We start from the raw sequence: 15,232 nt of genomic DNA on the forward strand, positions 1-15,232 counted from the left end.
AGGCATTTGAGCCAGGCATGATGAGGCTCATTAATATTGCTCTGTCTGGAATCTGGAAAGCTCCTGAAAGAAAACCCGAAGTGAAAGAAAATAACCTGACTTATTTTCTTGTTAAGTCCAAATTCATAAATCTATGAATGAGTAAAAATCTGTAAAATGAGCAATACAAAAAATCTGTTAAATTAAAATCAACCCATTGGATGGGAATGTACAGTGTTAACTTAAAGATAGCGGCTCCCTGGTCTGAGGAACTTAATGAAAACATGATTGGTAGTCAGTGCATTTAAAGAAAGAATGTGTACATTCCAGCAGGGTTTGGCCAGTCCATTTGCTCTATAAATGGGCATTCAAGTAACATTTACACTTGGTTATAATATTAGATATTAAGGAGTATACAAAATGTTTATACCATAGGAAAATTTTACTAGGCTACTCAATCTATGGTCTCCTTTTCTTCACTAATTTTTAAAAGCAGCCTTTCCCTTTCTATGAACAAGTAAATATTCCCATAAAAATAAACAAAGGTAAAAAAGTATATATCCAGCCTCTCTTTTAGGCTGTTCACCTGGCTTGTTTTAATTGAATGCTTTGCTAATACCATGCTGATTTACCCACTTGCATTAATAACCAAACATACCTACACTTCTTTAGTGTCTGCCTCCTGTGGTGTTCTCTTAAGTAGTCAAGGTTTGTTTCAAAGGTTTTAACATTTGAGAGAAACTCAGTGGGTAGAATTAGTTTTAAGGTGATTTGTACTGCCTCAACTTCATGCACGCATCTGCCATTTCTGTCTCTCAACTGTGGGCATGATTGGTTTCTTGATGAAAGTTCTAGTGCACAGAAAGGATGAAGAGAGGAAGACAGAGGTGTGGGTTTGAAACAAAGGGAGGTAAGGAGAATCCAGGATTTAAAGGTTAGATTGAAAAAGAGAGTGGGGCAGGGGTGGGGGAAGATGGTAAACATAAAGATTTTAAAGGAAGCAGAGACATGAGGAGAATAAGATTTATTGAAAGGAACAAAAAATGAAGAAAGTAACACGAGAAAGCAAGTGAACTAGGAAGAAAGAACTGAGCTGCATGATGGGATCTGCATGTCCTTGGCGTGACCCTCTCTTCTGGCCTCGAAGCTCTGCTCATGCTGCCATCAGCACTTTTCTTTTTCCAGTATCTGGAATCCAACAAAGTAGCAAATGCCACAGGGTTAATTTCCTCTCCAGCAGCAATTCTGCCCAGATGTGAGTCCTTGGGTTGTGGTTCTGGACCAAGAACAGCAAAGCTGACTTGGCTATGGATTCTGTGCGCCTGAGGGACTAGGGGGATTCTGTAGCTGATCTAAGAACTAAAATTCTGTTCTCAAGTGTGTCTGAATTCTCAATCCAGTCTTGCTTCCCTCCCTTGGCTACTAGACCAGACTTCCTGGTCCTGGGTTGGACCTTTGGGACCCCTCCTTATTCATACTCCAGGATCTGAGCTGATGAGCCATGTGCAAAGAAATGCACCTCACTAAGGTCTTCCTGGCACATCAGAGAGAGGAGATGGAGATAAAGCTCCCTCTGTACCATGCCTGCCTCTTTGGCTCTGGTCACTCAGCACTAGAATAAGCCTGCTTGCACCAGACATACACCTCAGGTTTGACTGGAGTAAACTGGCCTGACTGCCTCTGTTTGCTCAAATGGTTATGGTGTTGTATAGAGCTCGGGGTTTTACCCAATCACATCTCCACTTTTATTTAAGGACTGTTTATTTTCCCTTCCTCAGAGTTTGCCTTTACATTCTGCAGGCAAGTATGTAGATACTTTAGCGTTTCCAGGAAAACCTGCTGACATAACTGGTCTCGTGGCTATAGACCATGCAACAGAAGTTTTTTCTCCACTGGGAAATTACATACAGCTAAGAATAAATGTGTTCACTCAGAATAGATTTTGGGTCCCCCACATCCTGGAAAATGTGCTGCCTAGTAGTGCCTGTTATTGAAAATAGGACATCTAAGGTAAAGACTCAATTCATTTCAAATTTTAGCTTCAGTTCAGTTCAGTCGCTCAGTCGTGTCTGACTCTTTGCGACCCCATGAATCTCAGCACGCCAGGCCTCCCTGTCCATCACCAACTCCCGGAGTTTACTCAAACTCATGTCCATCGAGTTGGTGATGCCATCCAACCATCTCATTCTCTGTCGTCCCCTTCTCCTGCCCCCAATCCCTCCCAGCATCAGCATCTTTTCCAGTGAGTCAACTCTTCGCATGAGGTGGCCAAACTATTGGAGTTTCAGCTTCAGCATCAGTCTTTCCAATGAACACCCAGGACTGATCTCCTTTAGGATGGACTGGTTGGATCTCCTTGCAGTCCAAGGGACTCTCAAGAGTCTTCTCCAACACCACAGTTCAAAAGCATCAATTTTTCAGCACTCAGCTTTCTTCACCGTCCAACTCTTATATCCATACATGACCACTGGAAAAACCATAGCATTGACTAGACTTAATAAGGTAAAATAAAAACAAACAAAAAAAACCACTCCACAGATGATATTAGTCTTTAAAATTAAGGATTTTGTCTATTTTGAACACTGGCCAGACAGTTCTGTTGATGAGACTTGGCAGTAAAGAAGTTTCAATAGCAGGTTCCCTTCTCAAAATAGGTGTTCTGGGTCTAGAGCTCAGTAGACCCTGTGAGAAGGATCAGACCTTTCAACTCAAGAGACCCAGAGGTCTCTTAAGCTTTATGTTCTCCCACTAAAATGTTATTCCCTAAATGTTCCTGGAGGGAGGATAAGGAAGGAGATATGACTAGCCCTAGAAACATCTACTGGTCTGGGATAACCCCACCCCAGGATGCTAGGCTTGTCTTGCTGTTGGATGTGGAAAGAAAACACGGCAGCCTGAATGAGAGGCTGTACCCTTTGTACGTGTCCCTTCCTTCATGGACAGGGTAGGAGGTTTTATGCTGTTTTGCAAATCTATCAGAATTATGCTAGAAGGGCACCTAGATTCTTTTCTGACTACCTACATCATTACTGCTTTCTCAGAGCACTAACGTTTCCTCTACATGTAGAACAACCTATGTAAGGTGTGAATATCTCCAAAATGCTTTCACAAAGAATTTCACAAAAAGCCAGCAGAAGGGTTAAGGCCAGAGCCAGCCCAGCCACATACTGTATGGTGGGGAGGGTTTCAGTTTAATTACCCAGATATTTTGCACAAATTGGAAGGAGGAAATGAAAGGCTTTTTATAGTGTTCTATCTGAGGCATGGAGGCCTGACATTAGTACAGAATTTTCTTCTGATTTCACTATGTCTAAAGGCTAGTTGCTTACCACTTATGGCCAGCTGCTGCCCACACACAGACATATACCCCAACTGGGGCCTTTGTCGAACTAAAAAATATATGTAAGACAAGAGAGCAAAAGAATGTAGATAAAGTCATAAAAATTTATTGGAAAAAAAGCTTTAAGTAGATGCTGATCAGCAGAAGGCCTGTAACATCCCTCAGATGGGAAAGACCTGAGAGTGTTTAGGGACATCAATTATTTATATATTAGCTCATTCATTCCTGACAATCCCTGAGATATTATCTACATATTTTAATTTGAAACAGAGTGAAGACTTGTTCATTCAAAATGCTGTGGTGAAATCATTTTCAATTGGGTTAGCATCTGCTCTCTTCCCCAAAGAGTTTCCTTTAGTTATGGAAATTTATTCCAGGACAATTTAGAAAATACTCTCTCAGTTTGTTAGTCGAGGATTCTGAGTTTTAATTTTAATTCTGTTATTATTGACTGTGCAAGCTTTAATAAGGCACCTGATATCGTGGTGCTTTAGTGTGAAAAATGGTGAGGGAGGGGAGATGACAAAGCATCTTATGAACTGCAAAAAATATAAAGATTAAAAAATGTCTAAACATTCTATTACTGGCAGTGTTTTAAATGTGGCTGTGCCAAGTTCGAGCATGCCATGAAGGCATGGGCAGGATGTATGCCAGGCCTACCATAATGGTAGAGATTTTTGGGCACTGACTATGCTTCCTGTTGTCTGAATAGACACGGGGGCAATTACAGAAAAGTGGCTGAGAGCCCAGGACAGAGGAAATAAAGGGAAGGCACAACCGCAGCCACTCTGACCTGGCATATTGCCATGTTGGGCTCCTCTTGTCATTATAATACTATAGGGGCCCTTAGACAGCTGCCGCATAACCCTTAAATAATATTGAAAAGGGTGTATGTGAAAAAGGGATAGGAATAATGGGACTCTGGTATGTCTGGCTAGTTAGAAGCTTGTGGTTAGTCAGATGTTTGAGCTGGCAATTTATTAATTTGATGTTAAGGAGAGGAATGCCTTTTCACTTGTTGTGAGTGAAGGCCCTAGTCAAGAGAGAGCAAATGTGGGTCAGGTGTGGGAGGTAGGAAGACAGTGAAGAATTGTTCATTAGACACTCCTTGTGTGGGTGAAGGCTTGGAAAACTCTCTCTCCTGAGCTGGTACTCTGATCTAACCTCAGGTGGGTATGAGTGAGCTGATGTTACCACGATTAGCAGCATTACTTGGTAAAGAAAGAAAACGTGGTCTTATTCTTGGATCTGAGTCTGTATCTGAGCTTCAGCTCAGCTGCAGTAAAAAGCGCTCCAGGGCACACCGAATGCTTTGTATTCACTGAAGGTTCCTGTTTGTCTCTTCCAGCTTCTGCTTCCTGCTCCTGGTACCTAATTTTTGCTCCTGCCTTCCACTTTCCTCCTAATGTGAGCTCAACTTACAGCTTTCTATTCTGGGCTGCACCCTTCTACTGTGTGTTTCTCCGTGTGTGTGTGTGTGTGTGTGTGTGTGTGTGTGTGTGTGTGCGCGCGCGCGCGCGTTAAACAGAGGTGTGCTCTGTAGGCCTCCAATCCCCTTTAGCAGAATAATACCCATTTCCTCCTCTGCCCTAACCCTTCTACTGTGTGTGTGTGTGTGTGTGTGTGTGTGTGTGCGCGCGCGTTAAACAGAGGTGTGCTCTGTAGGCCTCCAATCCCCTTTAGCAGAATAATACCCATTTCCTCCTCTGCCATGGGAAAGTTCTGTCTCCTGCTCTGCCTTTACTGACCAGAATGAACATGTATTCTCCTAAGTGTTAAAAATACAGCATTCATCCTAAAGCTGAAAAAAATTTTCACTGATAAGTAAATACCTTGGGCCTATTACTTTACATTGTCTGAATTGTGATTTGTACAGGCTTTAATTGTACTATTATACCCAAATTTTATTCTTTTAATATTTCCTGCTTGCTAGGCAAGGACCTAGTCCTTTTAGAGAAACCTAATTAAATTATGCAAGGACATCTCCACTTAGGCCCTATCTTGTTAGAAGTGTCGATATAAGAAAAAACAATTTGGGAATTTCCTAGCAGTCCAGTGGTTAGGACTCTGAGTTCTCACTGCCAAGGGCACAGCCAAAAAAAAAAGGAAAGAAATAAAGAAAAACCAATTCTACATCAAGATTCTACTATATAGCACTGGGAACTATGCTCAATATCCTGTAGTAAACCATAATGGAAAAAAATATGAAAAGAATATACATATATAACTGAATCACTAAGCTGTATACCAGCAACTAACACAGCATTGTAAATCAACTATACTTCAATAAAATTTAAAAAAAAAAAAAAGAAGGAAACATTTCCGAACTCCAAATAATGCCCTAATATCTGCCAACAGCATTCAGTACAGTAACATTTGATCATATTTAAATTCCTCAGTTGTGCTTGGTAAACTGAGTTGTAGGTGTAGTCTTTGATTTAACTTTTTCTTTTCGACTGTAACCCTAGGAATGAAGAGCCTGCTGTCAACACTCAGCACCCCCCCCCCCCCATTTTTAAATCCTTTGGTGCTATTTGGGAGTTTACCACCAATTTTATTAAATTCCCTTTTATGGACCTTAACCTTTACTCCTCTGCCCATTTCCTACTCTCCTTTCCTGTCAAAATCTGCTTGGCAACCATTCCTATTTTTGCTTTACTTCTTTGTGAATCATGTGGCAAGTGAGCCAGCAGTCTGATTTTTTTTTTTTTTTTTTATGGGTCTATTTTCAGACTTTTTAAATTAAAATTCTATCTTACCCATAAGCTGTTTTATTTTAGGCTTACCTTAACCATTCAGGCCTTGAGCTTTGGGACTGAATTGTATTATTTGCCACCATACTGGTTCTGGTGGCAAAGGGGCCACCAACGTGCCTGAGAGAGCTTCCAGACCGCCTTAACCAAACTGCTCCTACCTTTACTCTTAACAGTTGAGGTGTTTCTGTTGGGACAAGTCAAGGATCACACACAGCTAGAGACTTCTTACCCCCAACCCTAGTGGCCATGTAACTACTTCTTATCGGGTAAAACTTACAGCTTTGGAACTCTAGCTTTCATCAGTGCTAGAATACAGCATGTAGTTTGTGTGTGTTCAGTCTCTCACTAGGGTCCAACTCTTTGTGACTCATGGACTGTAGCCTACTAGGCTCCTCTGCCCATGGGATTTCCCAGGCAAGAATTCTATAGTGGGTTGCCACTTCCTTCTCCAGGGGATCTTCCCAACCAAGGGATCCAACCCGCATCTCCTGCTTTGGCAAGTGGATTCTTTCCCACTGAGCCACCTGGGAAGCCCTTTTGTAGTTTAGGATTAATTTTACCAGCAACAACTTTGCTCACCCTGCCCATATTCCACACTACAAACAGCTCACGAATTCCCTATTATGACTCCTCCCACCCTGCCCCAGTACATTAGTTTTATTCTCCTTTTGGTTTTTTAAAAAGATTATAGAACCTATAGTTTTATTGGGCTGTGCTTTTTTCTGTTGTTCTAATAAAATTGTTTGTGTCTCTTTTAAAATGTTCCATTTTATGTGTCCATTTTGCTTTATTTAAAAATATTATGTCTAGTGGATTGAGTAAGTCAAGATTATAAGCAGAAGGGGCTGATAGTTGCTTTATCCAAGTATCCTTTCCAAATATATACAAAAAAGAATGTCTATATGTGTATAACTGAGTTTGCTATATGGCAGAGATTGGCACAACATTGTAAATAAAGTACACTTCAAACAAAATAAAATAAAGTACACTTCAATAAAAAAATTTTTTAAGTAAATAAATTTTTTAAAACCAGTGTCTTTTCCTACTTCCCAAAGCCAAATGCTCTTTCTCTCCTTGAAAGTTACCCCCTTCAGAAACAGTTCTTTAAAAAGCCTGTCCTGCTTCTATTTGACACTTAAACAATTGTCTTTCTTCTGTGTCTGATGACATTTTCTCCTAATTTCCTGTCTGCAGAATCATTTTGTGTGTACTCGTGTGTGTGTGGTGGTTGGTCTAAGCCTTTCTCTGCAATCCGGCCCTAGATCCACTCATCCTCAGTGGCTGCTGCACTTAGAATAGCCAGGCAGTCTGGGTAAGGAATTCGGGAGAGCCTATGGCCTTAAAGAGTCAAATGGTAGAATTATAGCAGGCTTAGTGTTCCTTTGAGAATTGACAGCCCAGGTAAGGGAGCCCATAGATAACAAACAAAGTAAATCCCGGGGCCCATCTCAGCAGAGTACTAACTTCTCTCTGCCTTAGCTAGCTGAAGTTGTCCTTTACCTTTTCCCAGAAGTTTCAGGCACCTGCAAGAGAGACCTGCGTGGAATGTCAGAAAACAGTCTACCCGATGGAGCGTCTCTTGGCCAACCAGCAGGTGTTTCATATCAGCTGCTTCCGTTGTTCCTATTGCAACAGCAAGCTTAGGTAAGCCAGACCAAACAAGCCATCTCTGGAGGTAGTTGGACCCCCAGAGGGAGCCTTTGGTTTTTAGAACACTTAGATACTAAAATCTGTGGTGCTAATAGTATCTGCTATTAGAAGAGCTCAGAGAGCTACAGACAAAAATTAATGAAGTTATAGTAGCTGTTCAGGTGATCATTGCTGATCCAAAGATAGACTACAGACTGGTAAAGTTGGAAGATGAACATTTTAGGATTTCAGCTTCTCACCTACAGTTAGTACAGTTGAGAACCATGTATACTTTGACATGTGTTTAGAGATGTCATGTTTTTGAGGGAAGTATCCCAGAAAATTGACTGTGTTCTAGAGATTTACAATCATTGCTTTTTCTTTAATAAAGTTGGGAGGGTGATTAAAAAAGATTGTGTGTGCTGTTGAGGATCTTTGAAGAATGTGAAAAGTACCATTTAGTTACAAGCATTTTATAGTAAATGATAATGGTGTTTAGAACTTCTTGGTACATTGCCATTAATTTACACGTTAGGACTAAAGCTTAAATCATGCAGGTTGTTGGTGACCTAATTTAGCAGAATGTTTTCCCTTGGTATCAAGGAATCATACAGTTAAGAAATCTCAAGAGGATACTTGTTGAAGCCCTTCAGGTTATCCCAAGTACTGTATAAATGGCAAAAACAGCAAAAATAGTAGATCCTGAAGAACACATATTTTTCTGTATATTGCTTTGTTTTATTTTCTGAGAAAATAATGATGTATCATTTCTTCTTAGTAACTCGAAGTATGGATATAAATGTGGCAAATTGTAGAAATATTCCATGTGAGCTCATTTTATTCATATTGGAGGAGGAAGTAACCAGGATGGCATTTCTTCCAACCTTCCTTCCAGAGCAGGCATCCCTTCCACCATACTGTTGAAAGATGTCCTGGCACCCGTGTGGCACTTCTGGGTGGGTTAATACCCCACTTCAGCTAGTTCTGGTGTTAGCGCTAGCTCAACAACTTTCCCTTCTGTTGAGCCAAAATGTGCATCTATAACTTCCACTCAGTGGTTCTTTTTCCGCCCACTATATTCTTTTTTTCAGAGCACATTCTTCTAAATTTTTGAATTTTTATGTTTCTCCTGTGGAAATAACTGTTGTTTTTCTACCCCTCCTATAAAATGTGTTACCCTTTGAGAGACACCAGATGTCCTAAAGACCTGTCCAGCACTGACGTTAGGGTAGACCGACTTCTGGCTGTTGTTTGCTGTTCTCCTATTAACCATAGCTTTCCTTTATTCATCACTGGCATCTACTGAGTGCCAGCCATTGGCAGAGCATTATACCCATTCCTGCTTTTAAATTACAACACAAATGGGAAACTAGGAGGAAAATGATTCAACTTTTTACAAAGGAATATCATTAAAAATAGTTACATGTTATAAATAGTTAGGAAATAGGAGATGATCAGAGTTAGGTGGAATTACCTAGGGAAGACTTCTTGGAAGTAATTTTTTTTAACAATTTTGACAGAGGGGAGGGAGTGAAATCACTTGAAATGGGAGCATGCACCAAGTGGAAGAATGTCTTCTGAAGTCTCAGGCCTAGAAATGAGCATTTTTTAATAAGGATAATAAAAACAAACATGTTTAAAAGGGGATGGAGCATCCTCGGTTGACTGATGATGTGCTTTTTAAAAAAATTTATTTATTTGGCTGCACCGGGTCTTAGTTGCAGCACATAAGGTCTTTAGTTGTGGCATGTGAGATTTTGTTCCCTGACCAGGGATCGAACCTGAGCCCCCTGCATTGGAGTGCAGAGTCTTAGCCCCTGGACCACCAGGGAAGTCCCTGAAGTGCTTTTAAAGATATTTTTCTCACTTTGCATCTTCTGGAAATACTGGAGTTGCCAGGTTTCAGACTACTGGTATAAATAAAAGTATACAGATTTGTTAACTTTATGCTTTTTTTTTTTTTTTAAACGACAGTCTAGGAACATATGCCTCTTTACATGGGAGAATCTATTGCAAGCCTCACTTCAATCAACTCTTTAAATCTAAAGGTAACTATGATGAAGGCTTTGGACACAGACCACACAAGGATCTGTGGGCAAGCAAAAATGAAAACGAAGAGACATTGGAGAGACCAGTCCAGCTTCCAAATGCAGCGGAGACCCTTCAGAGCCCAGGGGTAGAAAATGCTCCCATTGAGAAAGTGGGTGTGCTAACTGCAAGTATGGAAGCCAAGGCGTCCTGCCCGCTGGAGAAGGAAGACAAGCCAGCTGAAACCAAGAAGCTGAGGATCGCCTGGCCACCCCCCACTGAGCTTGGCAGTTCAGGAAGTGCCTTGGAAGAAGGGATCAAAGTATTGAAGCCTAAGTGGCCGCCTGAGGATGAAATTAGCAAGCCTGAAGCTCCTGAGGATATAGACCTGGATCTGAAGAAGCTAAGACGATCTTCTTCTCTGAAGGAGAGAAGCCGCCCATTCACCGTAGCAGCTTCATTTCGAACCTCTTCAGTCAAGAGCCCAAAAGCCTTGTCCCCACCTATCAGGAAAGGCTGGAGCATGTCAGAGCAAAACGAGGAGTATGGAGGAGGTGTAGCAGCAGAAAGGAAACACATGGAAAATGCCAACGTCTCTGAGAAGAATGAGAGTGTGGGGAAAGCAACCTGGCCCAACAAGGGATCTAAAGGAGGAGAGGCTGGGCGGAGAAGTAAGGAGATTCACAGTTTTGAGATGGGGAGTGAAAATCTTATAGAGAATGGTGCAAACTTAGATGAAAGTGATAAAAACCTCCTCAAAAAGCAGTCTCCACTAGAACCCAAGTCAAAAACTTGGTCTAGCTATACAGACAACCCCTCCACTAAAGAATTCACTACTCAAAATCAGAAATCCCAGGATGTGGGATTCTGGGAGGAAGAAGTAGTCGAAGAGCTGTCTGTAGAGGAACAGATAAAGAGAAATCGGTACTATGATGAGGATGAAGATGAAGAATAACAAATTGCAATGATGTTGGGCCTTACATTTATGTGAGTGTCAGTGAGTTACTGCCCTTATCAAAGTGATACACATAAACAGCTGTCTCAGCATGAACTGAAATTTATGAGGAAGTAACTTTGGAAGAGAGTTCCTGCTTCAAAAAAAAAAATCCCATACTGCAGCTTAAGTGAACCAATTCTAAATGCTAGAGATAACATCACTTAAATCCTCTATTTTAGCAATGATGATATACACAACTGCTTTAAGGTCTTTTGGGGGCAGGAGTGTGTATGGTGGAGTGGGGGGGGGGGGGGATATTCCAACTGATAAGGTCCAGATTTCACTGTATTCCTGAAAGACAATATGAAAATAGAGAGATGATTAGTAGTGCACTGTTCCACTAAAAATTCAATTATGGAATGAGCAGAAGAGATTTAGGGGCCTAAACATTATAACTGAATGCACTTTAGTATAAAGGGCACAGTTTGCATATTTTTACATGAATACCAATTTATTGTTTAGTATTCCTCTGCTAAGAGATTAAATATTTAGTCTTTTTAAAAAAATTAGGTTAATTTTCTTACTCTGATGTATATGGGGGATTTATTGCTTACTCTGATATATATGGGGGTTTATTGCATCCTGCTTTCTAGACCACATCCTGAACCTAGAGTATTGAGATACAGCACAACCATCTTTTCAGAGTACCTTTTGAGCACCCTTGGTGCCTGGAGGGATTCATTGTGTCCCAAATAAGCTATGGTATTTGCCAATGAGTATGACCACACCCCAAGTGATTGCTTTCTTCTCTGGTGGTCTCTGTGTTTCTCATAATTTACTGAAAGCTGCAATATTTTTATAAGATCTTTTATATTTGCCATGTTGCATATTAGAGCAAAGTGATGAGTTTAAAGGAGGAATAACAAAAAAGAAAAAGATGCCTTAAACCACTTGAGCTCAGACCCCTATAATTCTACTTCTGATATCCCCTTTCTGGGACATTAGTTTTTGAATACTTATAAGTTCTGAAATGTATAGATTTTTATGGCAGACAGTATTCCTAGGGTGCAATTAAACCAATTATAGGCCTTTCTTGAGAGATGATTTTCTAGTATTAAGGTTTTGGAACAATATAAACTTGAGTACATTTGTTGTACATAATTGATATTCCAAATTGTATTTTGGCGGGGAGAGAAGCATTTTAAGCTATAGGCTTTACTTTATACATCTTTTTTCGAGATTTAGCTCTGATGTTTTTTAGAGATGTAAAAATATTCTGCTTTCTTACAGTCTTGCTTACTCTGAAACATTTTTATTCAATAAAGCTTTTAACTGACATTTGAACGTTCAGTGTTCCTTTTCCATTATTATTTTACATTGTTACTGTCTCTCAGGACTTTTTGCCTTAGCAGTTTGGGTAGAAAAGGCAAGTGCGTCTGATGGGTTTCAAGAGAAGTACTATGTATACCTCTCACCACTAGGTGGTAGTGTTGAGCTGGTCTTAGGCTTTCATTCTCCTAGAAGACAAATTTTTCTTCAAAATGGAAAGCAGTCTGGCAACAAAATTATTGTGTGCGTTCAAAACAAGACGCTTGTTTTACCAATTCAGGATGCAGTGGTGGTTTTTATTAATTAGTTAATTATTGTTCAGTTGCTAAGTAGTGTCCGACTTCCAACCTCACGGGTTGTAGTACACCAGGCTCCTCTGTCCTCCAGTATTTCCCAGAGTTTGCTCAAATTCTTGTCCACTGGGTCAGTGATGTTATCTAACCATCTTATCCTCTGCTATCCCCTTCTCCTGTCCTCAGTCTTTCCAAGAATCAGAGTCTTTTCCAATGTGTTGGCTCTGCCTCAGGTGGCCAAAGTATTGGAGCTTTAGCATCAGTCTTTTCAATGAATATTTAGAGTTGAGTTCCTTTAGGGTTGACTGGTTTGATTTCCTTCCAGTCTTAAGAGTCTTCTCCAGCACCACAATTCGAAAGCATTAATTCTTCAGTGCTCAGCCTTCTTTAATGGTCCAACTCTCACATCTGTACATAATTACTGGAAAAACCATAACTTTAATTATATGGACCTTTGTCGGCAAAGTGATGTCTCTGCTTTTTAATATGCTGTCTAGGTTTGTCATAGCTTTCCTTCCAAAGAGCAGTTGTCTTTTAATTTCATGGCTGCAGTCACCATCCACAGTGATTTTGGAGCCCAAGAAAAGAAAATCTGTCACTGCTTCCACTTTTTCCCTTTCTATTTGCCATCAAGTGATGGGACCCGATGCCATGATATTAGTTTTTTGAATGTTAGGTTTCAAACCAGGTTTTTCACTCTCCTTTTTCACCCTCATCAAGAAGCTCTTTAGTTCCTCTTCACTTTCTGCTATTAGAGTCGTATTATCTGCATATCTGAGGTTGTTGCCTTTTCAACTGGCAAATTTGATTCCACCTTGTGATTCATCCAACCCAACATTTCTCATGATGTACTCTGCATTTAAGTTAAATAAGCAGGCTGACAAAATACAGCCTTGTCATACTCCTTCCCCAGTTTTGAACCAGTCAATTGTTCCACGTCCATTTCTAACTGTTAGCTCTTATCCTGCATACAGGTTTCTCAGGAGGCAGTTAAGGTGATCTGGTATTCCCATCTCTAAGAATTTTCCAGTTTGTTGTGATCCACAGTTAAAGCTGTAGTGTAGTCAATAATTCTATCTCCAAGGAAATCTACACTCCCATTTAAAAAGGAAAAAAGCAAAAAACATCTTAATAAGGTAAAGTATACTTCACCTTATAATTATGCCTAAATGCTAAATGGAATCTTTGAATGCCTCTGCTGGACTTGAAATGGACTTGTTTTTTGCTCCGGGCAGAGGTATAGTTGTCGTTTCATTTCCTTGTTTGCAGAGGCAACTGCCCTGATTAGTAAGGTGCTTTTTTTTTTTTTTTTCTTTTTTTTTTAAATGGGAGTGCAGATTTCCTTGGAGATAAAAATGCTTTTTCAGTCATCTGTTAACATTTTCCAGGGTTGCTGTGTGTTCCAGTTTCTTGCCTGGTCTTCAAAGTGGATGGCTGGATACTACTATCTGCTCTTGACTCCACTACAGGCTGAAGTAATTTAGAAAGCCCTGAAAGCCCTGTTCACTGAACAATTAATCCAGAAGCATCTGCTGATTTTTACAAAATATCCAATCCTGGTTTGAGTTTAGCTACCTTTACTTTGTGACTCACTATTGCTCTAACCCATCCACATGGTGCTCATCACATCTACTAACCTTATACAAAAAGTGAGTGCCTAGGGTGGGCATTTTATTGGTATCAGTTGAGTGTGTACCTGCTCAGTTGTGTCCAACTCCCTGCAACCCTACATACTGTAGCTCAATAGGCTGCTCTATCCATGGAATTTTCCAAGCAAGAATACTGGAATGGGTTGCCATTGCCTCCTCCAGTGGATCTTCGCTATCCAGGGGCTGAATCCGCATCTCCTGTGTCTCCTGCATTGCAGGCAAATTCTTTACCACTGAGTTGAGTAAGTCACCATATATCAGGTATGTGAGGACTGCGATTATCCTGGGAAGAACTTTTCCATGCCTTTCAAGGACTAAGATAGATATAAGTATAGAGAGTAGAGATAAGAATTAGTTCCATAATCAATACAATAAACGGATATTCTTATATCAAGAGAATGACCAGATAATACTAAATATTCTTAGAAAACAAAAGCACCTACAGCCAAAAAAAAGCATTTATTCTCTCAGCTCTCTGAATGAAGGCAACTTCTTGGACTATGTCAAGGTTGACAGTGGAATGACGTGAATTTTTCTGTTGGTGAAGCAAGAAAAGGCCTGCTTTGGAACCTGAAATGATTAAGGAGACTGTTCATGACTGCTACAAGGGCCAACTTAGTTCTGCCGGCTTGCAGGTCAAATTACTCCTGGCCTAAGTGAAACCTGTACTAAGTTTACTCTCACATATTTCATCAGCAATATGTTTTCTTACAACCAAGAGGTTGAGGAATGTTACAAAAGTGTTTTTCTGGGAATAGGTCTTGAGACCAAGATCACGGTGTATAAGCTCCTGTAGGCCAAGTTAGCGTGTTCTTTGTTTCCTGGGGCTCTGATTTGAATTCCCATGGGATCAAGAAGCGTTAACTTTTTTTGAAATTAGTCTTGATTATAAGGTAGTTACCATCAAAACTATTTGAGTTTGGATGAAAATGGCTTCAGGCATGGTTTTAGACCAGCAGCAGTGGTATGACCTCTGAGTTTGTCAGAAATACCCATTCCTGGGCCTATCCTGAACTTCCTGAATCAAAACTTTGGATGGAGCCCAGGAAACTTTTGGCAAACTTTTAGCAAATTCCCTATGTAGGAGATCAGTTCAGTCGCTCAGTCGTGTCTGACTCTTTGCGATCCCATGGACTGCAGCAAGCCAGGCTTCCCTGTCCATCACCAACTCCCGGAGCTTATTCAAACTCATGTCCATCATGTCAGTGATGCCATCCATCTCATCCTCTGTTGTCCCCTTCTCCTTCTGCCTTCAATCTTTCCCAGCATCAGGGTCTTTTCAAATGAGTCAG

At 40.5% G+C, this 15,232-nt stretch overlaps 1 protein-coding gene across 3 annotated transcripts in view; it reads left to right on the top strand.

The window, feature by feature from the left end:
• The window catches only part of LIMA1 (LIM domain and actin binding 1), a 90,900-nt gene extending 78,887 nt beyond the window's left edge, over positions 1-12,013 (top strand). For all 3 annotated transcript variants that reach the window (XM_061127979.1, XM_061127970.1, XM_061127989.1), the window contains exons 10-11: positions 7,586-7,719; positions 9,679-12,013. In XM_061127979.1, the coding sequence (XP_060983962.1) occupies positions 7,586-7,719; positions 9,679-10,687 (1,143 nt within the window). In that variant the 3' untranslated portion in view covers positions 10,688-12,013. The remainder of the gene's footprint in view (positions 1-7,585; positions 7,720-9,678) is intronic.
• Positions 12,014-15,232: the final 3,219 nt, after the last annotated feature.

This window comes from Dama dama, chromosome 3 (genome assembly GCF_033118175.1).
Source record: "Dama dama isolate Ldn47 chromosome 3, ASM3311817v1, whole genome shotgun sequence".
Taxonomy (NCBI): Eukaryota; Metazoa; Chordata; class Mammalia; order Artiodactyla; family Cervidae; genus Dama; species Dama dama.